The sequence below is a fragment of the Pelecanus crispus genome, chromosome 2, assembly GCF_030463565.1.
Source record: "Pelecanus crispus isolate bPelCri1 chromosome 2, bPelCri1.pri, whole genome shotgun sequence".
NCBI lineage: Eukaryota > Metazoa > Chordata > Aves > Pelecaniformes > Pelecanidae > Pelecanus > Pelecanus crispus.
The window spans coordinates 152192554-152219729 of record NC_134644.1 but is presented as its reverse complement, the minus strand read 5'-3'; the positions used below and the strand labels follow the sequence as shown (position 1 = coordinate 152219729).

The window sequence follows — 27176 nt, the reverse complement described above, 5'->3', positions numbered from 1 at the left end:
CATATAAATATATGTTATATGTATATATATTTCTGTATATAGCTTAAAACATTTTTTTAAGTCCTGTAATGTATAGCCAGACAAAAATTATGCAGGTAACTCACAGTAGCTCACCATATATACACACACAAGGCATTCTGATAAGCGGAGAGGGAATCTAGAATGATTTATGCTGTCGTCATTGACTTGAAATGTGTATGTAGCTTTATAAATAGCTTTTTTCCTCTGTATGGTATATTTAAACTATATCAAGATTTTAATAAGAAAAATGTTTATTAAAATCGTACACCTCATCTCCCTTTGACTTAAGCCCTTCTGTTAGTTCACTTTTAAGATGTGGTAGAGAAAATAGTTAAAGGAAAATTCTGTAATGTTTACTTTTTTTTTAATAGTCTAAATCCTTAGCTGTTCATAACTGCTGAAATAGGACATAAAGGTAGCTACTAATAAAATATTATCACCAACTACTAGACTAGTTCCTATTCTGAACCTAGGAAAAACTTGACGCCTTAGTGCTAACTTCCATGGCTAATTCTTGGCATTGGTTTCTGTTCCTTAGTTAACTGTATCCAACACAGAAGGTAAATTGCTTGCTCCAGCTTTGTTAGTTTTCCAGAAGTGAAAAATTGTATGGACTTGTCATCAAGTGGCCTTTCCCATCTGTTTGGTTTGGGACTGACTTTCCTTTCCTGCAAGTTAGTCATTTGGTCATTAGACAACATGCAGTGAAAAAGCTGTAAACTGGCAAAATTGTGAATCAAAAGCAATACGCTTCTTGTACAGCAGCGGTCATTCAGGGAGGCAGAGGAAAGGAAATTTTCTTAATCTCTTAACCTATGTTTATCTTTGTATAATTTGCAGAATTGTATACAGAGCTGCTGTTTTTTGAAAGTTTACTTCCACGTGTGCGTCGAAAGAGAAGTGCGTAGAGAGCAGGGTGCGAACCTTTCCTCGATGGTTGGCGTGCAGGTGCGAGCAGTACCCCCGTCGCCACCAGCCGCCTCCACTGCGGTTCTGCTGCTCCCCGGGAGCCCTAGTGCAGCAGAGCTCTTTGTCATTCTTAAGGCCATGTGAAAGATCGTTCAGTAGATTAGTAGCAACCTCTTCCTTGGAAGCTTACTGCTGTTCTCCTTAAACTCACTTTTTACAGTGTCCTTACAACCTGTGGGTCACGTCTCTGTGTGTGAATCTGTAAATGCCATTCTGAGCTTTTTCTGTGTCTGTACTCTCCGCTTCATTGACACTTGCATTTCTCTGGCTTCCTCTCTCTAGGGCAAACTACAGATACCTAGCTTAGTAGCTTTGATTCCCTTTCTCTTTTCGAGCTTTGTATGATTTGACCTTTTTTCTGAACTCTTCAGTTTGCCTTTTTAGTAACAGGTCTGCCAAAATCGAATAGAAAATTCTGCAGGTTTGGATTAACTGGATTTCAGTGCATGTGGTATTTGCTTATCCCGAGGTCTGAATGTCCATGCACAGATTGAAATGTGGAGGTGAATTGGCCACGCGAAAGCTCCAGCGACTTGTCTTGAACTCGCAGTGCTGGAAGTTCCCACGTGGTCCGTGTGGGGAGGACACAAACAGGCTTCACGACTGCAATCTGGCCTCCATCGCAGTGTAGTCATTGCCCGGCAGGACTTTTAGCGTCAGCAGGAGCACCGATGGGTCCTTTCCTCGTTGGAAATTGCTTTCGTGGTTTTCATTTGCAGCTATTTGAGTATCTTACCATTGAGCAGATTTGCTGAACTGAGAAGCACAGAGGGCTTTTTATTTTTTATCTTTTAAGGATTTTCTGTGGAGTTGTCTTTAAGAGGATAACTTCACGTCTTGCTTGAAACACAAGCCTGTAAGTGAGACTTTTTTCCACCTTTTCCATGGCTTTCTTAAGGTATTTTTTGTTATTAAATATCACCACAAGTTACTCTTACAGTAATATACCATTTAGTATAGCAAGCAGCAGTTGGTTGCTCCCAAGCATTTTGGGACTTTTTTTCCATAATGGCGAAACTTTTCAGTATCCCTTGTCCAGTGACAACAGCAGCTAACATGAATGCATACGTTTGAATACTGTAGTCATGTGAACCTATTAGAAAATAGGTTGCTGCCACAACCTCTGGTGAGGTTTCTCTGCAAGGAGACTCTTTTAAGAAAATAGTTGTTTTGGACATGCTGATTTTCATACAATGAACAGTTTTAAGCTGAAAAAGCAGATTTCACTTTAATGTATAAATGAAAATTCTTCAATTTACCTGAAATGGCATTCTTCATATAAAAATAGTATCTATAAAGCCTTTTTAAAAGGCAGCTAAGTATTCCCAAAATAAGTAATATCTTTTGGGGGGAGGGAGGGAAGAGGCATTATAGTTCAAGCTGTGATGATGCATTTTGGATGCCTTAGACAAAATTTTGGGACATACCTTTGTACCAGTAACTGACTTTGCCTTGCTATGAGAGAGTACTTCGCCCAAAAAGTTGTGATTGATGCTAGTATAGATTACGTTTGTTCATTGCTTTTATTACTTCCAGAACTACTAAATACAGTGTGAACTTGCAGATTGTTCTCATGCATGTCTTTCCAAAGGAGAATGTGGACAGGCTTTTTTAATGGGTGGGGTTTTTCTGAGTGGATCAAAATTACTCCATTGGACAGAGGAAGCTTTTGGAATGCAAAGCTGTTCTAGTAAGCCTGTAAGGCCTGGGTCTGTCCAGCGGTGTACTAAAGGTGTGTGCTGCTGCCACACCTCCATTAATTGCAATTAGCAGATGGAGAGAGCTGTTGTGAAGCCACAGGCCACTCTGCGGGAATGCCCATTCTGGCGTGTCGCCTTGCCGTGGGTCTTCTCCCCTCCCCGCTGTGGAGTGTCCTGCACCTCCGGGAAGTGCCACCACGCTTTCAGGACATGACAGACGTGATGCTCGGGGTCAGAGACCCTCCCCGTGCAGAAACACCTCCACAGCTCCTAGTGCATGTCTTTTGTTGTGAGCGACTGCAGGTAAGGGGCCGCGGGGACCAGGGCAGGACAGCGGCCGCACCACTGGGCAGCAAGGAGCTAAGGAATGAATACAGCTTCCACCACCCATCGGGGAGCTCGTTCGAAATAGGACATCATAGGTACAGCCGAGTAACCTGCAATCTTGCAAAATCGTGCAAAATCGTGCATAATGCTATATTTCATATGTATGTTTGTTTGTAAACTATTTTACAGTTCCACAAGTGCTTTCCTGTATTTCAGTATCATGTACATGATGTAATTAATTTATATAAAACAAAGCTACCAGGAGTTGGTGGATTTTTGTGGAGGTGTAAGAACAGCCAACCGCTGTTTTGTTAATCCTTGTGGTACATTTCCTTTGCAGTATTTTTCCTTTGTATGTTAATCTTTAGGCACAATGTATGTAGATGTTTGCTGTGCTCTGTAAAAGGGCAGGTGTGACTTTAAGAAGTTATCCCCATAATACTTGAACTCCTTTCTATTGCTAGTTACATTAAGTTGTAGTAGTTCTTAAACCTTGTCAAATACTCAGGGGGACAATCCCTTACTTGGGGAATTTTGGAACAGCAGCCAGGTTAATCAGATTAGGGGGCTAAGGCAACTGATAGGCAGGTCAATGTTATTTAATATGATTAGCATGCTTGAGTTTTGCTGCTTGTTGGTTTTGGCCCTGAAACTCATGCGTCTCCCTTTTAAGCCATCAGCACACTTTGCATTACTCACACCAGTACAATTTGTCAGTGTTAATATGTCAGTTGGGTTTGCTCTGCATTGGTGTTCCTCTCATCATTTGCTCTGGACAAAAAACTGGAATCCCTGGTACTCGGCACGCCAATGAGTGGAGCTGTTGTTGGATGTGAATATTAAGCAACTTGTATGGGTATCTCTGGGTAATAAAACTCCAAAAGAGCAGTAGTCAGGTAACAGCAGATGTTGTTAGTGTAAAACCACCTTTTCTCATTCGCTGTGTGTTTCTGGTGTGCTGTTTAGTAACTTGCTGCTTAGGCACATGTTTCTGCTCCTCAAAAAGCTTGATGTAAGAAAACCAAAGTTGTTCCCATGCTTGGGAGAGGGGAGGTCTCAGTCACTCCATGGTGGCCAGGTGCCTTTGAAAAAAAAATAATCTGAAATTCTGAACTAACAAAACCAAAGGTTGCCTTTCTGGAAAAGGATACCAGAATCCTTCGAAGCCCCTGCCTGCGCACTATGTACCTTCCCCGGCTGCGGGGCGGTTGGGGATGTTTGGCCAGCGCTTGGACGGGGGAGCGCTGGGCAGCGGTCGCGCGCATGGTGCACAGTGTCTATGGACTCCTCTCCACTGAGCAACACCAGGCCTCCAGCTCCTCCTCCTCCTCCTGAAGCGACTACCCTGGGCTCCGGGCATTTCTTTTGGCCTCTGAAGAGTGGCTCGGTCCTGCTTGTGTGCTGCCTGACTGCCTTGGTGCTCATAAACTTTTAGTTCTTGCTTACTGGTGTTTGCTTTTAGGTTTGTCTTTAGTTTCAGGTCTTCGTGACAAACCAGGCCGTACCCATGGGACTTTTCTTTTTCCTATGGACTATTTGATTGTTTTGGTAAATGACCCATGTGTCTGCAGGAAAGGGGCCCGCGGGCCTTTGGCATGAGGAAGGAAGAGGAAACCGCTGAACCCTGATGGTTCCCGGCTCTGGATGAAATCTCTCTGCTTGCAAGAAGCGACAGAGACAAATGTCAATAGTACTTTCACTCAGGGTGTTTGTACTCACAGGCCCCTGCAAGCACCTCCAAGCGCTACACCTATGTCTGTCTGTTACGCAATTACTGGAGGGTGTTCTGAGGGCGGTGTTAGCTCAGGATGGATTAAAAAAGACTTTCTTTTCTTACACAGGTTGCTCTTTCTTGTAGACTTTCAGAATGCCTACCTGTACCCAGTAATAGCCACTTCAGGTTAAGCCTCTGTGACAGCCACCACTGCTACCTTCAACGCTGTACACATTCTTCCGTAAATACTTGCAACAAAGCAGCGAACTCCCTCCACGAGTTCATCTTCCATTATCATCTTTCAGAGGCTTGCCTAGATTTTCTCCTCATTTTGGGTGGTGGTTTCTTTTTTTGCTACTGTTGGTTTTGGTTTTTTCCCGTACAAAATAAGACCCTCACTTGCAATCAACGCTCTACCTCCCTCAGTTTTGCGTCTCCGCCTCCGGCTGGGCAGCAGCGGAGGCCTGGAGACCGGGGCGAGCGGGCACAAGCCTGCGTGCGGGGCTTGTCCCCTGAGACCGGCTCTGAGCACCTGCTCCTTCCCTGCTCTCGCCGGAGACCAGGCACGGCCGAGCCCTCGGCCGCCGGGAGCCCCGCCGTGCGGGCCGGCTCTGCTCAGGGGCCGGGGCCGGGGCCGGGCGCTGCCGCGGGCCCCGGGGCCGCCGCCGTTGTGCGCCCGCCCCGCGGAGGAGGAGCGGCGGCGGCCGTGGCCGTTCCCCCTTCAACCGGCGCCACCTTCTCGCGGCCCAGTCGCCGCTGGCCATGGGCGAGCGCCGGAGGCGAGCGGCCCTGCAGGAGGCGGCCGGGCCGGAGCGGGTAAGGCCGGGGCCGGGGCGGTGGGGCCCCGCGGCGGGCGTCCCGGGCGCGCAGCCGCTGCCGCCGGGGAGCGGTGCGGCGGGCGGGCGGGCTCTGCGGGAGGCAGCGCGGTGGGCGGCAGCGCAGCCCTGCCCGCCGCTGTCGCATCTCCGGCCTCGCAGGCACCTGCCCGGCCCGGGCCCTGCCCGAGCCGCCGGCTGCAGCCGGTCGCCGCGGCCTGCTCTACCGCCGGGGCGCTGGCAGCTGCTGCCGCCTCCGGGCCGGGCCTCCCCCGGCGAGCGTGGGGCTGGCACGGTCCCGGCCGCGGAGGCTTCACCCCCGGCCGCCCGGGGGATCTGCTGACCCGGCTCGGTGGCGGCGGCTTGGGTAGCTCTGGAAAGGGCACGGGGTTGCCCTTGCGTCCTTGTCCCGCTCGGCCGGGTCGGGCCCCGTGAGCACCGAAATGTCCGTGTGGTGAATACCCGGAGTCAGCCGGGATTCGGGCCCTGCCTCGGCCAGGCCCGGGGGTCCCTGGGTCGGGGCCCTGCGGCCCTGTGGGGGGGTCTGGGCTTGCAGAGCTGTGCCCGCCTGGGGCCGGCACGGCAGAGCTTGTCCCCTCTGCCCGAGCTGCCATGGAGGCAGGCATGGGTGTCGTCGGGTGGTCCCGGCTTCCCAGCGCCTGTGGACCAGGAGAGCCCGCCCCTGAGCTACCCCTGAGGTAGCTGAGCTCCCTTCTGGGTTCTCCCCAGTACCACGCTGCGAAGCCAGGCTGAGATGTGCGAGGGTAAAGGATCTTTACGGCACAGAAACCCACACGGTCTTCCCAAACCTTTGCATCTCAGCAGTACTCGAGTTTCCAAAAACTGGGGTGTGCCGTGTTAAATGTGTGGTGGCCCTTCTCAGGGTCGTGCCATCTCTCTAAGTCTTTGGCTCCTGGAAGCCCTCCTGCCATCAGGGCTCTCCAGAGCATACAGGCTGCTTCACGGGCCTTTTCTTCTCTTGCCTTTCTGTCTCACTGTGCACTGACAGTATTTCTGGTGTGTTGACCCCTCTCTCTGTGGCCTGCGGCATGCCAGCTGTTAAAGGCCGTTGGAAAATTGACAAGTGCTCCTTGTCTCAGTGTTGGTCTCCAGTTTTCCTGCCATACAGGAACTTTGCTCTTCCTATGCGCCACTTCACTTCTGTACACCAGAAGTATTTTTCAAGTTATCTCCCTGCATTACGGGCCCTGCAGCCTGGCTTTTAATGGCTCAGGAACATCAAGGCTGAGGTTAGTAAATGCTAGTCGACCTTGTTAGGCTAAAATAAATACTTGGGGATAGTCCCCAGGCAGCATAGAAGGGTTTTGCTCAGGAAAACGCTGGGCTACCAAGGAAGACTTTTGCAGTGTTTCCTTTTTCAAGGAGGATGGCTGGTGCAGAAGCAGATGGAGATGCTAGCTGCGTGGCAGGCCCTGAGAAGGTGTAGGGACGGCACCATGCCCAAACTCTCCCCTGTGGCACTTCCAGTGGGTCGCTGCAACCGTCTCTGCATCCTGGGAAATACAAAAGGTCTTGCGCTCTCGTGGCCTTCAGCAGCGATTCTGCAAGATGATACTGGGAAATTTGTCCCATGTAATCGAGTAATATTTAAAAATATAATAAAGTGGTAAAATTGTAACCCAGAATGTGCTTCCTGATTTGTTTTCTTTGGGAATCTGCGGTACGTATGCCAGCTATGCGATGTGAATGTGTGTTTGGTTTTTGTTTTTTAAATGAGTGGACTTATTTGTTTGAGGGTGTTTTCCAAATTGAAGTAAAGGATTAATTTTTGTTATATGAGTGGTTACAAGCAGACTGGGCGGGGAAAGGACTTTGGCACCTCCTAGGAGGGCAGAAGCAATGGTATTCAAAACCTTTTGCTCCCCTTCCCTGCTGTATTATATGTAGTACCTCCTGTACTGCCAGTGGTTAGTTATGCTCTACAGCAGTGTCAGTGGGATCTCAGAACCGACCCAGAAAGGTGACCTGTCCTGCTGACTAAACGTTTGATCAGCGTGAGTCGCCAGCCCTTCTGGAGAGGCTGCAGCATGCTGTCCTGACAAGCTCTTCACAACGGTTGTCTTCAGTAGGTGCTGGGTGATGTGCCTGGCAGGGCTGCTGTCTGGCGTTGATCCCGAGAGCAGATGTCCCCAGCTGGAGGTGAGGTGGAGGCCCTGCTCATGGAGTGCCCTCTCCATGCTGCTTTTCGCTGGCCTGTCTCCTAAACATCAGCCATCCCCACCTCGGCGGGGCTGGGAGCTCTTTTGAGGAAGAGCTGTGCACAGGCGTTCTCCGGGAGCCTGCGCAGAGGGAGTGGGGTGGGGACGGGTGACTCTAGGCAGGTGTTTTCCTGCTGCCTGCTGTTGGAAAGAGAGGCACATAGCTTCATACTGGCACTCAAGGGATGGCCTCCAGACCCGCGCTTGCATGCGGGCCGCCTTCTGCTCACGCCGCAGGATTGCATACACGAACCTCTGTGCAGAGACTTGCTGTGGTGCAGGGCTGTTCCTCTACCAAACGGAACTAGTTGCTGTGATCTCACGGCATTTTTAAAAATGACCATCCAGGCCCAAGTGGCTCAATGCAAAGCGAATGATTTGGAGGTAACCTGGGCGGCGAGCCTTGCGGAGCTGTGCTGGATGCAGGCTGGCGGCAGCGTGCGGTCACCTTGCGCGTATCTCCCCACGTGCAGTACCGCAGCGGCTGATGTCGTCTCCGGGGGCAGGTTTCCTCCTCGCGCTGCAGAAAGGCTTTCTCTTCCGTACGCAGGCATCGGGTGCTTCCTGCACTGGTGCACCTGGGAGGGGGTGGTTGGTGCGAGTGGTGCCTGCCAGAGCCGGGCAGACAGGCAGCGCTGCCGCCCCAGCAGCGGGAGCACGGATGGAGGGCGAGGGGGCAGGTACCCCAGGGACGGGTAGTGCATACACCCGAGGGGGGCAGGTGAGTGTCTGCTTGACACGGGTGGCTTTTGAACCACACCTTTGGGATAAGGGGAAGAGGAGGAGTAAGTAATGGCAACCTTAACCAGAACTGTGCTTTATCTTCAGAGCTCCTCTCTGAGTGTTGCTGAAAATGGCTTGGACCCTGATGAGGAGCCTCTTCTCAGAAAAAATCCCCGCCGGTTCGTCATCTTCCCCATCCAGTACCCAGACATATGGAAAATGTATAAACAGGCTCAGGCCTCCTTTTGGACAGCAGAAGAGGTGAGCCCTGGGGCCAGTGGGTTGGCACAAGTCACTCAGATTGGGATCCTGGCATTTCCTTCCTAGCTCTGCTGTGGGTTTCTGTGCTGTAGGCATTAATTGCATCGAACATGAGGTGCCTGCACCAGAACAGGACTCTCTTCATGGACAGTGGAAGGAAAGCTGCTCCCACAGGGTGATTCAGCGGAGCTGCTTTAGGTGTTTGGTTTAGGATGAGGTGAAATTGCATCCTGGGGTGCTTCTCTGATTATAGAGGGAGCCTAAGTCTGATTTCTGGTCAGATAGCTCCTACCCTGCTGTGGTCTCTGTACCTGCAATTAACTCCTTGCCCATGTAGTAAGATGTTCTGGGTAATTTCATGTGAATGCTGTTCTTTAATGTTAGGCACCTATTTTCCAGAAAGATGGTGATAATCAGGGACACTTGCTAAAAATGCTTCTAATGGGCTCCTGATAGCCCTGGTTAGATGCTTGCCCCATGTTATAATGCAAGCTGTAAGTTTTCCCACGAGGTTGCTGGTTAGCCAGACCTGAGCAGTCCTCAGCTTGCTACGCTTGCAGCAGTGGAGGCTTCTGAACACTGCTCTGATCTGGAGAGATTACCTGCCACCTGAGCTGGTTGTTCCAACTTGGAAGCTTCTGCAGCCTTTGCTTGTTTGTGAGCAGTGATCTGCAATTGCAGAGGACGGAGCTGAAAGCACTGGCAGGCTCTAAATAGGCCAGACAGCATCCTGGGATGGCGAGGAGCAGCTATCCATAGAAGTGCTATTCCATTGCCTGCCTGGGAGGCTTGCTGCCCTGTTGCAGTAGAGGTTGATTTAAGCTGTTAAAGAAAAGGCATTTAAACTCCTGCCTGATCAGCATTGCCCTTTTACCGTGTGACTGGTTCCTTCTTACACTGTCCTACCATCTGTTGGTGCATTTCCAAATGAACTGGAAAGTTAACTGTAAAACTGGTTTGTGTGTGTATGTGTTTATATACACACAGATACGTGTACATGTTTATACACACACACGTATACACATATATGTTTTTAGGCCTCTGTATTTTTCACATCTGGCCCTACTTAAGTGCTGCTGTGGTTCAGAAATCCCTCCAAACAAACAAACAAACAAAAAAGGCCTATGCAAAGGAAGTTGTGGTTTTCTACCATGGCTAGAGCTCAGTCTGGTAGACGAGAGCAGTTGCAGAGCGTTCACCCCTTGCCATTCTTTGGCGGGATGGAGACTGAACACCTGCCAAAGGCAAAAGTCCCCTCAGTCCGTCTTTTGGCACACCTGGGTATAGGTTTCTTGGAGTATCAGCATTTCCTTCAAGTAGAGTTTCAAGTGTCTCAGAGTGAGCTCTACTTATTGGTGCATGTTCATACTCACGACTAATACACTAATGCTTTTCAAAAGCTGATTTATTTATAATTCAGTAGACACTGACTCTTATTGCAAATTACAAAGTGTAAACTGCAAAGCAAACACGTGATGTTGCTGTTGCAGAGGGAGACAGCAGTACTGCAGTGTCTGTTGTCTTTTACAGTCACATGTATTTAAATTCTCTACATGTAAAGATTTGAGAGCAAACGCCAAAACTCTGCCTCAGTCATTTGACTAGGCTGCTTCTGTTCTTACAGAATGACAAACTCAAAGGGGCAATAACGTTTTTCTTTTTTTCTTTTCATTAGGTTGATTTGTCAAAGGACCTTCCTCACTGGAACAAGCTGAAAGCAGATGAAAAATACTTTATCTCTCATGTTCTGGCATTTTTTGCAGCCAGTGATGGAATTGTAAATGAAAACCTGGTGAGAAAGCTTTACAGGGGGCTTGAATACTTACTCATTTTATTGGCTTATTGGCTTTTCATTTTAGTTGTCTCACATTAATGCATAAGTTTATTAAATATGTACTTTTTTTCTTCCCATCGTCTCACCTTTGCCAGGGGGAATAAGCAGCTTGTTCTGCTGGGGCCAATGTCTGAGTTAAATTGGGTCAACTGTGGTCAGCAAGACTCCAAATCACATCACTCTAGGACACAGTTTTTATGCTCAGCCTTCTGCCTGGCTGTGTTGATCCGCATCTCTCAATGAATTAATAGAACCCCACGCTTCTTCCCGTACCTGTGTTAGATAAGAACTGGGGAGGGCTTGTGCTGTGCCATGCTCTGTATTCTTCATTTTGGTAAAATCCATTTTGCTGTCACTGAACAGCATCATAGAATCTTTTCAGGCTGTAGGTGGTGCCGCTAAAAAGGTGGGGAAATCTTTCTGCTGAAGTAGTTCCAGGCTGCAGAATGTGTCACCACAGGTTATCAGTGGTATCTGACTGCAAAGGCCCAGTTTAGATCTTGAATGTCTATAATGTGTAGAATATGTCATAGTATATATGTCATAGTTTATGTGCATATATTGCATGAACACGTCTTACGCCGCGTTTTTTTTTAACAATGAACAAAAAGTCTGAGGCTTTGTTCAATATGAAGTGTTTGCTATTGCAGTATTTTGCTATTCTCCTGTGTACGTGTGCCCTCATGCTTCACTGCAGCTCTCTGTCCAATAAGCACAGCAGATGCATTTACTTCTAGGCTAGCTTGCTTTATTTTCTTCTGCACCACACCTATCCTGTTGACATACCTGTGAATAAAGTGGGGCTGAACTGCTCCCATCCTTTCTCTGTGGCAGAGATCTATTGTCTCTCCCATTAAGCTTAGAGTACTGTCCTGCAGGACTGGTTTTACTGTACTCATTGCCATGCTTTTTGGTTTTGGTAGGTGGCGCGTTTTAGTCAGGAGGTGCAGATTCCAGAAGCTCGTTGTTTCTATGGCTTTCAGATTCTCATTGAGAACGTTCACTCAGAGATGTACAGCTTGCTCATAGACACCTACATCAAAGATCCTGAGAAAAGGTATGTGTTAACACTCTGGATGTGTTACAGACCCATGGGAAATGTGTCACCTAGTCCAGTGGCACCGTTGTTGGGCAGCAGCAGCAGCAGCTGTCTTCTCTTTCTTACTGACTTACTGGGGGAGTTGGGGACCGTTCCTTAAAGCTTTCAAGGCCTGCATGCCTGACCGCCAGGCTATGTGAAATGCTGTTAAAGGTTAGACAAGCTTCTTGTGGTTATTGTGCTCCGGAGGTGCTTGCTTTCACATCAGCAAAGGATCTGCCTCAGGAAATTGAGTGCTCGTGATCCAGTTGGTGTTTCTAACATAGACTAATCAACGTATTGCATCCTTTCAGTTTTTTTGTTGTCAGTGCTTTTTCATACAACTTGAACTGCTTATTTTTGAAGTATTGGGTTCTTTGGAGACCCCCATCATCTTTGTTGTCTGAAGGACTTCCCAGTCCAAATGGTAATGTATTTGAAAAGAAGCACTTGCCCTCAGAGATTCCACCATGGTGATGGTCAGGCAGAGCTTGGTTTCCTATGGTGCCATCCTGTGTGGTGACAGTGGGAGGACTGCAAGGTTTCCTTTCAGGTGTCTAACATGGAAACAGAGCCTGTGCTCATGGGGATTGTCCAGTTCCTTTTGTGGAGTTGGGCAAGATGAGGTTTAGCTCAGTGGGTGGCAAGTGGCTGCCATCTGGCTTGGAGTCTGAGAGGCAGCGTGGTCTGTTGGGTAGGCACTCCTGGCATGGGGTGTTTGCGTTCACTTCCCATCTCTGCAGCTCACCTCTTCTGAGACCCTGGGTTTGTTGCTTTCTGCACATCTGCCTCCCCTGTGCCCTTGTTATCAGAGATCATCACCCCTTCGGGGTGGGAACAGTCTCTTACTTGGGTTAGTTCAGAGCATAGCGTAATGGGTTCCTCTGTCTGGTCGAGCCAGTAGGGACAACCAGGGCAGATTTACATAAATCACTTATTATTATTTTGATGTTTTCTCTTTGTTTTCTCCTATAGGGATTTCTTATTTAATGCTATTGAAACAATGCCTTGTGTCAAGAAGAAAGCAGACTGGGCTCTGAAGTGGATTGAAGACAGAGAATCCACTTTTGGTGTGTAGCTTCTTAAAAACTTGTTTCTGTTGCACATGTTGCAAACTAATCCTCTGGGAGTGAGCTGCATCTGTGGAATGTGAAACGAAATTCTCCACAGATGATGTAGTGGCTTGTGGGTCTCTGGTTTAACTAAAGAACTAGAAGTAACTTTTGGTGAGCATGTACGTTTTTATCTTCAGCTAAAGCAACATAGTCATGGCAGTGCCCGCTAGAATCATGTTATGAAAAATGTTGTGGGTTTCTCTGTCTTTTTGTGTCTTCATACCAAAAACCCCTAGTTTCTTTAGTTTTTGCTTGTAGACCTTGTTTTCTAGGAGTTCTGATTATTTCTTCCAGGTGGCTCCTATTTTGTACTCTGGTGTTCAGAACTGGGCAGCTGAACTCTTGCAAGTCCAGGCTTTTTCTGTGTTCATGTTCATATAGACAAATTTGTGTGTGATGTTAGCCTTTTTTTGTAACAGCATGACTGAGCCTGGGCAAAAAAGATTCAAGAATCATCTGTCTCTGGTGTTTCTGGTTTGCTGTTGGGACCAGGTTTCTAGTTTTTGTATCTCATTTCAGAGCTGGGACACTGGCTCAGCTTCCATCAGCATGGTGTGGGGCACCCTTCCCAGTGTTCTGCATTCAGCTTACGATGCTGACTCTGAAGGATGTGTTGTAGCTGAAATGAATAATGGGCAGACCCGGCTGAATTTTCTAACCAAACATCCTCTACGCTTAGAGAAAGTGTAGGACATGGCGAGATTTGGCCAGATGAACAAAATAAATCTGAATGTCATTCTTTTGCAGCATCCGTTGTTCACAGCTCTTGTTTGAGTGGGGTTCTTTTTGTATCTGTAGATTCTCCTGTCCTGGCGCAGCCCGCTGCCTCCCCAGTCTGACTTTGCTTGCTGTGTGTGGAGTTCCTTCTTTATCTCCTTCATTCGGCTCCCAGCAGCATGAGGTGTGCCAGGAATCAGAAGGTTCCCTAACTCAAAAAGCAATGTTCCCCCCGCTCTTTGCCCCCAAACTTCATGCATCCTATCCAAAGTTTTGTAAAGTACATTTCTACTCTTCTGTTTTTTCATCTTATTGAAGAAACTTCCCAAGTTTAAAACATTTGGGTGGCCCAGACAGTTACGGATTATGAGATATGGTATAAGAAAGTGGCTGGCTGGCTTGTTTGCTTGGTGTTTCCTTCCGACTTGGGGACCTGGCCTGCAACCGGGTCTCCGCAGCTTTGGTTGATTTCTTACGCTGAGGGTTCAGTTGCTGTATCTGTTCTGTGGACTCTCAGCCTCCCAGCGTGTGCTCCCGTTATGTGGTGCTGCTGATGGGTGATTTTTGTTTCAGCAGAACTCATTTGTATGATAGCTAGTCAGGTGAAATGTAGTAAAAACTATATTGATATTCAATCTTGTGCTTCATTAAACCTATATTGTATGAGCAGCCTTCCTCTGCTCCTCTCTAGAAGTAACCTAGGAGATTTTTAGTGTTGCCAGACAAATTCTTTCCTTAGTAACTTCTGTGATACTTGTAAGTTCATGTTCCTCTTCATGCTCTTTTCCTAACTTGAATTTCTTCAGATGAGCCAGCAGATGGCATTTGCGTCTCGTAGAGGAAGTGGGACATCTGGCTATTTTGGGGTTATTTTATTTTTTAAACAAAATTCTATGCAGTTCTCACTGAGAAAAGGCACCAGCACTTAATGCAAAAGCATTAAGAATGTTAAATGTTATGTTAGAATATACCCCAGGATCTTGTGAAGTTGTTTAAAATAGAGTACGTGGAATGACATGTCTTCACCGAGCAGTCAGATGGCCTTGTAGTCTGAAGAAATACATTCCTGTAGAGAACAGGGAGAACTGGGAGCAATAATGCTGTGCTTTCCTTGGATGAAAGGTGGGATAACAGGTGGGATAACATAAATAGTTATTTGTGACTTGATGAATTATGTTCTGTGTTATTCCACTCTTGTAAGAATATGGTTTTATGTAGATTGTCAACAAGCAGAAATTGAGGTGTAGGGTTTTTTGTTTAATTTATAGGAGATCAGCTCTTCTCTCCCTTTTGTCTATTAGTTACACAGCCATTTTCCCGCCTTTCAGGAGAAAGAGATAAAGGAGTACTAATGTCTTGGCTACTTTGGACAATTACGTTCTCTCCCTTCTGACCTGTGACAGTTTCAGTGGGTGCCCTGGTTCTGCTGTTCTGCTGGGGTTGCCTGTGGTTAAGTGCTGTTGCGTGTGTAGACCCTGTATGCCTCAGGATCTGCTGCAAGATGTGGTCAGATACGGCACCTGGTGCTGCAGTGGGGATTCCTCTTCTCCAGCATCAGTCTGTCTGATGCAAATGGTGCATCTTACTGACGAGCAATACACTGTTTTGTGTCTAACTGAAAAATGTGTTATGTTAAACAGGTGAGAGAGTGGTTGCCTTTGCTGCAGTTGAAGGCATCTTCTTTTCGGGTTCCTTTGCTGCTATATTTTGGCTGAAGAAGAGGGGCCTGATGCCTGGACTGACTTTCTCCAATGAACTTATTAGCAGAGATGAGGTAATGTGTCATGTCCTACTGGTCTGGGAAGGAAAGTGAGTTTCCAGGGGAAGGGCAGAATTATATTCATAAAGATCCCATAGTTTTGCCAGAGCAGCCCACCTCTGGTGGCAGGGAGGTTTGGATGGACGATGAAGAAAGCAGAAAGGGAACAAAGTAGGAAGCAGTGTTTGGGTAGGAAACAGTGAAAAAGAGAATCTAGCAGTGAGTAGCGGATGCATTTCTGGGTGTGACAGACCCTTTTTAATGTTGACAGTGCTGGAGGCCAAGGAGATGGTAGAAGTCTGAGTAGGTTCTCTGCTAGCCAGTGTCAGCAGCAGGGTTTTCCAAGGGAAGGTCCACTGTCCTGGTAGGACAGAGGTCCTGGTTACCTGCCAGTTGACTACAGGCCATGCTCTCTAGAGCTTCTCCCACAGTAAGCCTTCTGCATCTGCTTTGATACCACCTCCTAGGCAGCACAGAGAAGAGACTTCCTTTCCCCAGAGCAGTGCCTGACCCTTTTTCTGCAGCCTGACGGAGGAGGAGCAGTAACTGCTGACGTGTAGGAAGATTGGAGTCTTTCAAAGGAGCAGGCTATTCACAGAATATTTGTAAAAAGGGGAAAGAAGCAGACTTCTAGCTCTAAGTTACTAATGAACTTAAAGCCTAGGTGCTGCTATGTCCCTCAGCGGAAATACCTGTTTTTAAAGAGAGTAAACATAAATATTAGCAATACCCCAGTGTGTAGTATGATCAAAAAGGTGGACTTTTCGGCTTGAAGGGGACATTTGTTTTCCTGTGCCATGAAGGGAGGCAAAGGCCTGGCTGCCCAAGGACTGGTGTGGAATTGCAAGGTCCCCAGCTGCAGTGGGGGCTGGCTTGGGCAAGGACCTAGCTAGGATGTGACTCTGAGCCTTGCTCTGCCTTAACTGCTTCAGTCAGGTTCAAGTGGCCTTGTACCACTCCCCATCTGCCCCTAGCTGTGGGTTGCAGAGCTTGCAGACGGCTTTCTGCACCCGTCGCCTGGCTGGCTGTGGCAGGTTGCTGCCGAAGCAGCAGATATTGTTCCTCTCCGTGTTCTTGTGTTACTGCAGAGCGATAGGATCTCCTGGGAAAGGGGCAGCTACAGGTCTGCATTGGAGGGGAGTGCTTCTTAGCTTAAGATGTGATGTGTCTGAGGGGCTGCATGTAGCACACCGAATGTGGCAGGCCACGTGCTGACAAGTGCCCTTTCTTTTCACCGCTTCCTGCACTGCCTGCCAGTTGGCAGTGGTTCCTTATGGCTGGGGCCTGTCTACAGGGCACCACACAACTTGTGGCACTGGCAGCAGCGAAAAAGTGGAAAGACCAGTTTTGTGTGCAGTATAAACACGCTAGTGGTTTGAACTTACCAGACTTGGTCTAAAATAATAAAGAGCTTTATCATAATGGAAGTAATTCTCATGGATTAGATAAACTGATTTGAAAGGAGTCATCTTACAAAATGCCTTTAATTTAAAAGACACTTTTGAAGAAAGTGATATGATCAGTAAGCAAAACCAAACAGTTCTTCAGTCTTCACCTTCCGTGTGTCTTCTGTTTCTGTGAGTCATCATGAACCGATCCATTTGAGCAAAGTGTTTGTTAGAACGATCTCTTGCAGGTGAATGAGATGTAAGTTCCTCTATACAGCAGTGTAACTGTACTTCTCTGCAGTCAAGCACCAAAAGAATGAATTTTTCTTGAGTTCCGCTGGCATAAATCCAACTGCAGAGCTGTTATGAAGGGTAAGGCTGGGTGTGCACAGCACCTGCATCAAAAACCAGGAAACGCTGTTACAAAAGCAGTGGCAGTAAAAAGAATCTACAATGGAAAACTATACGAACTGTTTTCTGAGGCACCCAAACAGATAAATGGTTAATGCTCAATATGTTTTTTGAGCTGCAGGCTCTGTTCCCAGGCTGTTCTTTGAGCTGGTGCATCTCTGATTCTTAAAGGTGCAAAGCTGCTGGGATCACCAGTCAGCGGAGCACACTGGTTCAGGGGAGAAGCCAGGCACATCTTGCATCCTGCTGGTGACATTGGCCTGGACAAGACCATGGGAAGTCCTGCAGCAGGGCTAAAGCTGTCGCTAGAGGGGGAGCATTTCCCAAATTATGTTGTTTCAGGGCTGTTTTATGACCTGAAGCATGAGGATTTCATAGCCTGTTTTCACTTCTTGATTTTGTTTTGACCCTTGTTAACAGTAGCACTGGATTGCCTATAGTCTGCCAAATCCTTCTGACTGGTTTTCACTCTGGATGTGCCCTCATGGTGTTCATATGCTGTAGTCGCCATCCTGCTCTCGAGGGGAGAGACGGTAGCACAGTGCTCCTTCTAGTCTAGCAGTGCTGGGTATGGCTGAAGCCAGAGGCTGGAAGCTGCAGCCAGGCAAGCTCAAATAGAAACTGAGGCACCTCTTGGAGCAGCTGTCTGATACCCGCCTCAGGCTGTGAGGGATTGCTCACCTCCTGATGTTGTCATATCCTGGCTGGAGGCTTTTCTGGAAATCTTGGGAATGAACACAATTTACTGGGCTCTGTGCATGATAGCTGGGTGAAACGTGAAGGCATTGGTGGGTTGAGTTGAGGCACAGTAGCCTTAAGTGTTACAAACCTATGAATGTTCTGGTAGCAAATTCCTCACAGTAACTGCACGTTGTGTGCAGAGATGATTTGTTAATCTTGGATTTGGTGACTCTAATCTGAATCTTCTTTTCTGAAAATGCTATGAGGAGAAGCAAGGGAAGAAATGCTACTAAAAGAAAGTAAAACAAGTATTTCTGTACAGGTATCTCGAAGCAGAGAGCAGGTCAACAGTCTATGTTAACTGGCAGGTAGTTTTGCAGGTCTTGATGTAGGAGTCTTTCTGCAAAAGCATCTCTGATGGGAGGCAGGGACCCAGCAGGGCTCGGTGTAGGATCCTTCACAGTAGAGCAGCTCTGAAAAATATTTACCTGAGAAACGTGTGTGATGAGCATTATTTTAGCATAGGTGACATGTGATTTCAGGTGTTACTAACTGGATTGTAAACTAAAAGTGCCCACTACACATGGTAACATTAAGACTGTCAAAGAAGTAGGAGGCTAGGAAGCTTCAACCTGAATGAGGCTGCCTCAAAGTGAGAGCAAACTATGTGGAGGCGGGAAAAACTGACTTTTTTTCATTGTTCTCTGTTATCTCAGGGTCTACACTGTGATTTTGCTTGCCTAATGTTCCATTATTTAGTGAACAGACCGTCAGAAGAGCGGGTCCGTGAGATCATCGTTAATGCTGTTGAAATTGAGCAGGTAAGCCTGGCCATGACAGCATCGTGGGCAGAGCAGGACCAGTCCTACATGCAAAAATAAAAAAATTAGCTTCTAACTTTTGGGATTCCATATTTGATACTTGGCTCAGGCCTGGATCCCTGATGCCTTATACCGTCCTTTCCCTCTTCTGTAATGGTGACAATAAGAGTCAGAGACTTTCTGATTCAGTTGTCAAGCAACTGGGAGAAGCTGAAGCTGGCAGCTGGTTTCCTCCTTAATGACAGAAGGGAAGAAAGGCTGTCTTATTTGGTATAGAATAGAATAGTTCCAGTTGGAAGGGACTTACAACAATCATCTAGTCCAACTGAAACTGTCTCTTAGAGAAGAGTTGGGTTACCTGTGTCCTTCCAGGATCTTATTCTCTCCCTGCTGTATACACATCCCTTGTGTATACACATGCTTGTCCTCAGGAGAAGACAGGGTCTGTTCTGGCTGTGTGTACCATGCTGGGTTGTAACTTTTTCTGAGGTTGCTGTCAGGTTCTTTCAGTTGAAGCACTACCCGTCTGCAACTACAAGTTTCTGCACTGCTGAGTGTTTGGCAGGATTGTAGTTTACTCTTTCTTTTCTGTTGTCATCTAGCTACTGTGGTGATGATTGTGATGGGCTGACCATGGCTGGATGCCAGGTGCCCACCAAAGCCGCTCTGTCACTCCCCTCCTCAACTGGACAGGGTAGAGAAAATATAACAAAAGGCTCATGGGTTAAGATAAGGACAGGGAGAGATCAGACACCAATTACTGTCACAGGCAAAACAGACTCAACTTGGCGAAATCAATTTAATTTATTGCCAATAAAATCAGAGTAGGGTAATGAGAAATAAAAACTAAATCTTAAAACACCTTCCCCCCACCCCTCCCTTCTTCCTGGGCTCAACTTCACTCCTGTTTTTCCCTGCCTTCTTCCCCCGAGCGGCACAGGGAGACAGGGAATGGGAGTTGTGGTCAGTTCATCACACGTTGTCTCTGCCACTCCTTCCTCCTCAGGGGAGGTCTCCTCACACTCTTCCCCTGATACAGCATGGGGTCCCTTCCATGGGAGACAGTCAGTCTTCCATGAACTTCTCCAGCGTGGGTCATTCCCACAGGCTGCAGTTCATGAACTGCTCCAGCGTGGGTCCCTTCCATGGGGTGCAGCCCTTCAGGAGCAGACTGCTCCAGCGTGGGTCCCCCATGGGGTCACAAGTCCTGCCAGCAAACCTGCTCCAGCCTGGGCTCCTCTCTCCATGGGTCCACAGGTCCTGCCAGGAGCCTGCTCCAGCACGGGCTTCCCACAGGATCACAGCCTCCCTCGGGCACATCCACCTGCTGTGGCGTGGGGTCCTCCCCGGGCTGCAGGTGGATATCTGCTCCACCGTGGGCCTCCATGCAGGGGCACAGCTGCCTCACCATGGGCTGCACCAGGGGCTGCAGGGGAATCTCTGCTCCGGTGCCTGGAGCACCTCCTCCCCCTCCTTCTGCACTGACCTTGGTGTCTGCAGAGCCGTTCCTCTCACATGTTCTCACTCCTCACTCCAGCAGCAGCTTTCCCCCGCTTCTTAAATATGTTATCCCAGAGGTGCTACCACCCATACTGATGGGCTCAGCCTTGGCCAGCGGCGGGTCCGTCTTGGAGCCGGCTAGCATTGGCTCTGTCAGACATAGGGGAAGCTTCTATCAGCTTCTTACAGAAGCCACCCCTGTAGCCTCCCCGATACCAAAACCTTGCCACATAAACCCAATACAATGACAAATGTGCCAGCTTTGCCTTACAACACTGACAGGTATTGCATCAGTGCCTAAACATGTACACGGTTGGGTTCAGCACCCCTATATCACTATCCTCTTCAACTTGTCATTCTAAAATGGCTGCAAGCCAAGGAAAACTGGAGATTTCTGTATCTATTCCTGCTCCCACTAGTATGGCCCATTAGGTTTTATTGAACTTGGAGCTCAAGCTTTCACTGATCTTGATGGAAAAAAAAAAAAAGGAAGAGGGGAGGGGCAGTAATAAAAATTCTTGTGTCTTTTCCAGAAAAACATGCTAAAAATAAAGGAAGATACAAACAACTACTGAAAACAGAAGACACTTGTTGAGTTTAGTGATGCAAGTTATTTATTCAGACAACTGCCTGGGGAGCTTGCAATATCACAAATTGTGTTACTGTGAAACACGGGTGTCTTCTCTCCTTTTCCCTTCTTAAATTGCATTTCTCTAAATGTCATCTGTATTTTAACTTCTAGGAGTTTCTCACAGAGGCGTTACCTGTAGGTCTGATTGGAATGAATTGCACTTTGATGAAACAATATATTGAATTCGTTGCAGACCGGTTACTAATGGAGCTTGGGTTCTCAAAGGTAAGAGACGCAATTGCCCAAAATGCTGGCTTGCCAGGACAGCCCAGGAGAGCTGTCAGCACAAAGCACTCCCTTAATGTGCCTGGGAGCAGGTCGTATTTAGCACTTGCACTTTCTGTGAGTGACAGCTGAAACCACAGCATTAATATATATGCTTCACTATTTAAAAGAGCAAGGACAATTTAGGCCATTGTTTCCCTTCAGCTGCTCTGCAGGTTTGTAATGGGAAACTTATGCTGTGCCTAAGTGCTGCAGTCCTCAAAGGATAATAAGCATCTCGTGAGGGTGAACTTCACCATGGACCAAACTCCTGGGGAGTGACGGTACTGAATTTGCTTAGACAGGTGTCCATAGATTCTACAGCATATTACAGCAAGGGATGATCTAATTTGAAAGGGTTTGACTGTTTTGTTTGTTGGGGTTTTTTTAAGCATTGTTACCCTATCAGAATCACCAGTGTAATAGGGTTTCCTTTTCTCAGGTCTTTCATGCAGAAAATCCTTTTGATTTCATGGAGAATATTTCTCTGGAAGGAAAAACAAATTTCTTTGAGAAGCGGGTTTCAGAATATCAACGTTTTGCTGTTATGGCAGAAACAATGGACAATGTCTTCACATTGGATGCAGATTTTTGATAACTTGGCAAATGAACGGTGACTGTTTCCCTCTTCCCATCTCACTTTCTGCTGTGAAGTTGTCTCTGTTTCCTCTCCTGGAATTGGAGTCTACTGGGATTTTTTTCCTGGGTTTTCATGTTGTTTGTCTGAAGACTAAATATATTTTGCTCTGTGTCATTTAAAAAAAGAAAGGGGGGGTGTCCTTTTTAAAAAATTGATACGTTTTTTTAAAAGGATGGCCTTTTTAAGACTCCCTTGACTCATCTGCTGTGATTACTGTCTTTAAAAATGACCTGGATACTACTACTTTTTTAGGACTTTGGTAGTGTTTTAAGAAAGCAAGCTGCGTATTTACCTCATGTTACAGTATTTTAATCTGAGGTATCACTCTGTGTATATATTGCTATAAATGATTTTCATGGTTTCTATTTTCATGTTTATAGATTTGGTCTAGAGTAAAAGCTCTTCCCTTTCATTCTGCTGCAGATAGAGTAATAAGTGGATGTGGGAAGACATTAATAAGGTATGAACTATAAAATCTTATTAAACCCAGGGATACATTTTGATCTCCCCATTAACCTGGGTCCTGTCTGAAAACGTTTTTACTCTGGTTGCAAGTCTGATGGCTGTTGGTAGGAGTTTAAATCAAATACATACAATTTTTGTCTTACAGCTGTTATTAAGCAGGTCAGTGGACCTTGAATGGTCCTTGAAAAGGCAAGCCTACTAATAGTGGAGAAGAAACACATCCTGTAGTTCTTTGGCCTGTGCTGCCTGTTTTTCCCTGCTTCTCTGAACAAGTGCCTTATTAAGCAGTCTGTAGTTGCACTGAGTTGCCGTTGGCATCTGACAGTGGAACAGCCGGCTCTGGGTGTTGTCTGTCTTCCTTCTGTTATACTGGGTGATTTGATATTACCCCCTTCTTGGTTTCAGTTGTGCATTGATGGGGTGAGAAGGCATATCATTCCAAGGGATTATCCCTTGAGGTACTACAAACATACTACCTGGGCTGTAAGGAAGCACTGATAATGCGTGGAGGTACTTCAAGTTGTATGTTTAATGTGAACCATTGAAACTGTTGTCACAGAAGAGCTTCTGGAGGAAGGTATTAAACCTTTCAAAAACAAATCTTGAAGTAGTACGGATTAGCAGCATCTTACAAAGGACTGCTGTTTGGGTTTTGGTGTGTTCCAGTGTGTGCCTGAAAACTTTTTAAAATTTCTCAATGTCACATGCAGAGAAAGGAGCAGTTGAAGAATGGCTAACACTAACATGCTGCAGTGGTACTTGGGATGGAAGGGATACTATTCACTTGTAGGTGGATTATTTGCAAATAGATATGCTCATTTTTTTCAAAGGTGAAGTGACTGTACATGAGCTAGACAAAGGGTTCTGCTTTATTAAACCCAAGCATTTTTTTCATAATGTTCAGCAATTTGTATAAGAGCTTTTGTTAAGTCTTTCTTACTGTTGCAAACATCTTGTGCTGCTTTTGATATGCCTGGCATGAGATGAGCTGACAGCCCAGGGTTATCGGTGATGGGGTGGTATAAGTGTTATTTCACTGCCAGCCCAGATCAGCCATAGCCCTGGGTATCTGAGTTCCATGAAACAAGTCCACTGCCTTAGCGTAGTTCCCAGTGAGCAATTGTCCCTGGTGTAAACATAAGCAGCAAAACTGACTCTTTTTGTTTGGTCTCAGTAAAAGATCATGAAGCATGGAAACAGGACAGCTTTTGTTTTTTCCCTAGAGAAGATCCTGCATCATCTGACGTAAGGTGCTTGGGGAGGGCAGAGGGGGACCTGGAGAACACAGAGAAAAGCTGGAACTGGTGTCACTCAGTAATGTCCTGCAACTGCAAGAGAAGTATGGACTCGGTGAGAAAATCCAGCGCATTTTGGAAATACAGTGTTGATGGGGGAGAAAGAGAAAATGTTGTAAATGGGTCTGTTGTTGGAGGAATAGAAGCTATTGTTATGTCACTAGAAGTAATAAAAAGCATTTGTTTTGAGTGTTGTGAATTTTGATGAGAGTATACAGAATATTCAAATATGAAACTGCTATGTGCTCAGGTTCTGTAAATGTATATGAGATACCAAAGTCTGGTTACAATGGCTTCCACCCCATTTGTGTGTAAAATATATATGTAGTTTCAATAAAACTTGAACGTGGAGAAGAGCATGCCTTTGTTTGCTAGTTACATGCTTGCTTGTGAAATCCAAACTGATAAAATCAAGCTCTGCCAGAGTAAGTTGGTGTTCACAGCTTTTGGGTTGTGGGAGAAAGTTACGAGTGCTCCATACGCTGTCTTGCGCTCTGTGAGCTCTCGACTTGTTGTTTCTTGTTCCCGGGAATGGGGTTTGCGGTCTAGGGAGCAGGCAGATTTTTTTTTTTTCTGGAATTTTCTGGGTCAAGGAAAAATCTCTTGGGAATCCCTTAGATTCGAAGAAGAAACACTCCAGAAATGTAATTTCAGTGGGTGGTATCTGATATAGCAAGGGCATTGTGCCCTCGGGTCGGGCGCCCTGACTCTGCCTGGGCGAACAAGCTGGGTCTGGCTCTGTGCATCTTGTGCTGTGCCCATCGTGCTTACAAAGCCTGATGGTGGGGAGCGGTGATGCATCCCTTCCATGTATAGTCTCTGTGCTCCTGGTTGGAGTCCAAGGCTGGTGTGTGACTCCCATTACAGCCAGCAGGACAGAGAAGGCACTTCACTTCGTGGTGAAGGACATGTCTGGCGAGCAGAAACCTGTCTCTGGGGGGCTGCAAGGGGAGCTGAGGCTCACCGGTAGAATCCCACCTTTTAACATCCAAAATGGCCTCTGGCTCCCGCTGCTCTCATTCAGACACGTGGGTCCTAGCAAACCCCATGACTGCATTAGCCACAGCCACAAGCGGGCCGCATGCTCCCAGCCCTGCCTTCTGGTCATGAAACCGCCGTGGAGTGCAGTAGGTCAGTGACTGTTCCCAGCCCTTGCTGGGAAAGAAGAGAAAGTGGGTGAAGACAGGGCAATTAGCAAGCTCACTCTTAGTGTTTTTTGCAGCCTGGAGGCTGTGTTGCTGGACTGGTAAGATTTCTGCAGCGGATGAGAACGCCGTGTGCGTGGCAGCACACCCGGAGCTGCAGCCGGCCCCTGGCCAGCTGACACCGTGCTAATCCAATTCTGCCACGTTTTTCATCCTTGTCTTTGAATGTTGTTACACAGCAAGTCTGGCCTCCCTGGCAGTCATTCCCCAGCCTGCCCGAGGAGCAACTCCCTTCTAGCCCTTCCGAGGGGATGATCCAGACTGTTCTTCCTCCTGGTGGAGCCCTTGAGTCAGCAAATATTAATGTTTCTGTTGCTATATTCTTTGGAGCTCCTTCTGGGAGAGAAACAGTCACCGGAGATGCTGATGTGTTAATATTACGCGTAGCTGAGTATGTGTTCGCCAGGAGGATGCTTGTGCGACTGGGGACCGCTCTCTGCGCTGCGCTCTGCAGAAATACGCACGTGCATGTATAAACTTTATATATATGCATATTGATGTACGCATCTGGTACACGTACATGTACGCACTACACATGCACAAAAGCAGAGTGGAGGGGAGAAGCCTTTGAAGGTCAGGTTTTAGCAAACCCTTTCCTTAGAGCAGGAGGGTAAGATGGACACTGTAATACTGCTATTAAGAAACACTATTCCCGGTTTGCCGGCAGCTGCCTGCTGCCTGCCCTGCTCCTCGCTGCCTGGGCACAGGTGATGGCAGCGGCACAGCCAGAGGCTTCTCCCATCCCATCGTACATAATCTGGCTCAAGGAACCAAGGCTGCCTGAGCCATGAGGCTAGAGCTGTGCTCTGCTAACCGAAATCTTAAATTTCTTCAGCTTAAATTACAGGTAGATCTCAGGAATGGCTGGGTTTGGCCAGCGTGGAGCACGTGTGACTGCTTTGAAGAACAGTAACTTTGTCTTTGGCTGGTTGAGTGTAGCCGCGTGGATGGGCTCGGGAATTCCCTGTTGCATTTTCACCCTTCTAATGAAATAAAAGAGGATTTGTGAGTGACAGACATGAGATTTCTTTGATGGGCAGCGGTGCTGCCGACATGGCAGCTTCTTGTGGAGCTCTGCTGAGCGGGGGCTCCTGCACTGCAGATCCTTCTTATCAAATCTGCTTGAAGGGCTTACGTGGGAAATGTCCTTTCCCCTGGACTGCTGTTGCTTTGCCTGCACCATTCATCACTGCATTTGGTCTAGTGTGGCTGCTGCCGGGTTTGCAGGGACAAATCTGTATCAACAATCCCTTTTCTTTGCTGTAGTAAACAGTTTGGTTAAAGTTATTCTGGGAATGGCCCTGGGTAACTGCTGCAGCATCTCTAGTAAGCTTGTAGTATGAGGAGGAGAGCTGCCACAGCGACCTGCACGGACCAGCCTGGCATCGAGGGTGAGGTGTTGCCCCCTGCCATGGGGACAGGCCACCTTTGGGCCTTGGTGGTGCCTGTTCCTTTAGTGAGTGCCTGTCGTGGTTTAGACCCAGCCAGCAACTAAGCATCACGCAGCTGCTCGCTCACTCCCCCTGCCCCGATGGGATGGGGGAGAGAATCGGAGGAGTAAGAGTGAAAAAAACCCACTCCTCGGTTGAGGTAAGAACAGTTTAATAATTGAAATAAAGTAAAATGGTAATAATAATAATAATAATATAATAATGATAATAATAATAACAATATACAAAGCAAGTGATGCACAATGCAATTGCTCACCACCCGCTGACCGATACCCAGACAGTTCCCGAGCAGCGATTGCTGCTCCCCGGCCAACCCCCCCCAGTTTATATACTGAGCATGACGTCATATGGTATGGAATAGCCCTTTGGTCAGTTTGGATCAACTCTTCTGGCTGTGCCCCCTCCCAGTTTCTTGTGCACCTGGCAGAGCATGGGAAGCTGAAAAGTCCTTGACTAGCATGAGCAGTACTTAGCAATAACTAAAAACATCAGCGTGTTATCAACATTCTTCTCTTACTAAATCCAAAACACAGCACTGTGCCTGCTACTAGGAAGAAAATTAACTCTATCCCAGCCAAAACCAGGACAGTGCCTCTCACTGCAGAGGTAGGAGGAGGTCATCACCAACAGATGATGAAAAGGGATCAACGGATTGATGAAAAGAAGGTATTTTGGATGCTTCCATGACTTCACCGTCAGGGACCGACTTTGGCTTCTGTCCCTGTGGTGCCCAGTGAATGTCAGAAAAAAATCTGTGCCAGGCACAGTGACTGCTGGCTGGCTTGCTGCGTGGTCTGCTCAAAGCCTGTCCCTGCAAGCCCCTCCTAAAAGTCATGCCACAACTCCTACTCGGTGGCTACACAGAGGAACGAAGCTGCGGGGATGCCGTAAGAGGCTCTGCACACTTGCTTCTCCGCCGGCTCTGCGGGACGGCTGGCGTGCTGACGCCGTGACCTTTCGGCTGCGGCTCAGGCTGAAGTCCTGCCTGGCTTGGACTCAGCCCTGCAGGGAGCCCTGTGTGCAGCACCAGCGCCAGATGAAAGGTCTGCAGTGAAGCATGGGGCTGACAAACTGGAGGCAGATGCTGACAAGAACCCTGTTTGCTCGCCCCAGCCTGGGCTCGGAGCAGGCTGTGCCCTTATGTGGCTGGTGTGGTCTTGGGGGGCTTTGTT

At 47.5% G+C, this 27176-nt stretch overlaps 1 protein-coding gene across 1 annotated transcript; it reads left to right on the top strand.

Moving 5' to 3' along the window:
* The first annotated feature begins 5493 nt into the window (after window positions 1-5493).
* RRM2B (ribonucleotide reductase regulatory TP53 inducible subunit M2B) lies at window positions 5494-23624 on the top strand. The gene is made up of 9 exons (XM_075704776.1): window positions 5494-5547; window positions 8594-8749; window positions 10425-10541; window positions 11507-11640; window positions 12637-12731; window positions 15134-15267; window positions 18449-18553; window positions 20796-20909; window positions 21391-23624. Exons 1-9 carry the CDS (start codon window positions 5494-5496, stop codon window positions 21541-21543), a joined length of 1062 nt encoding a protein of 353 aa, XP_075560891.1. The 3' UTR covers window positions 21544-23624.
* The last annotated feature ends 3552 nt before the right edge of the window (window positions 23625-27176 follow it).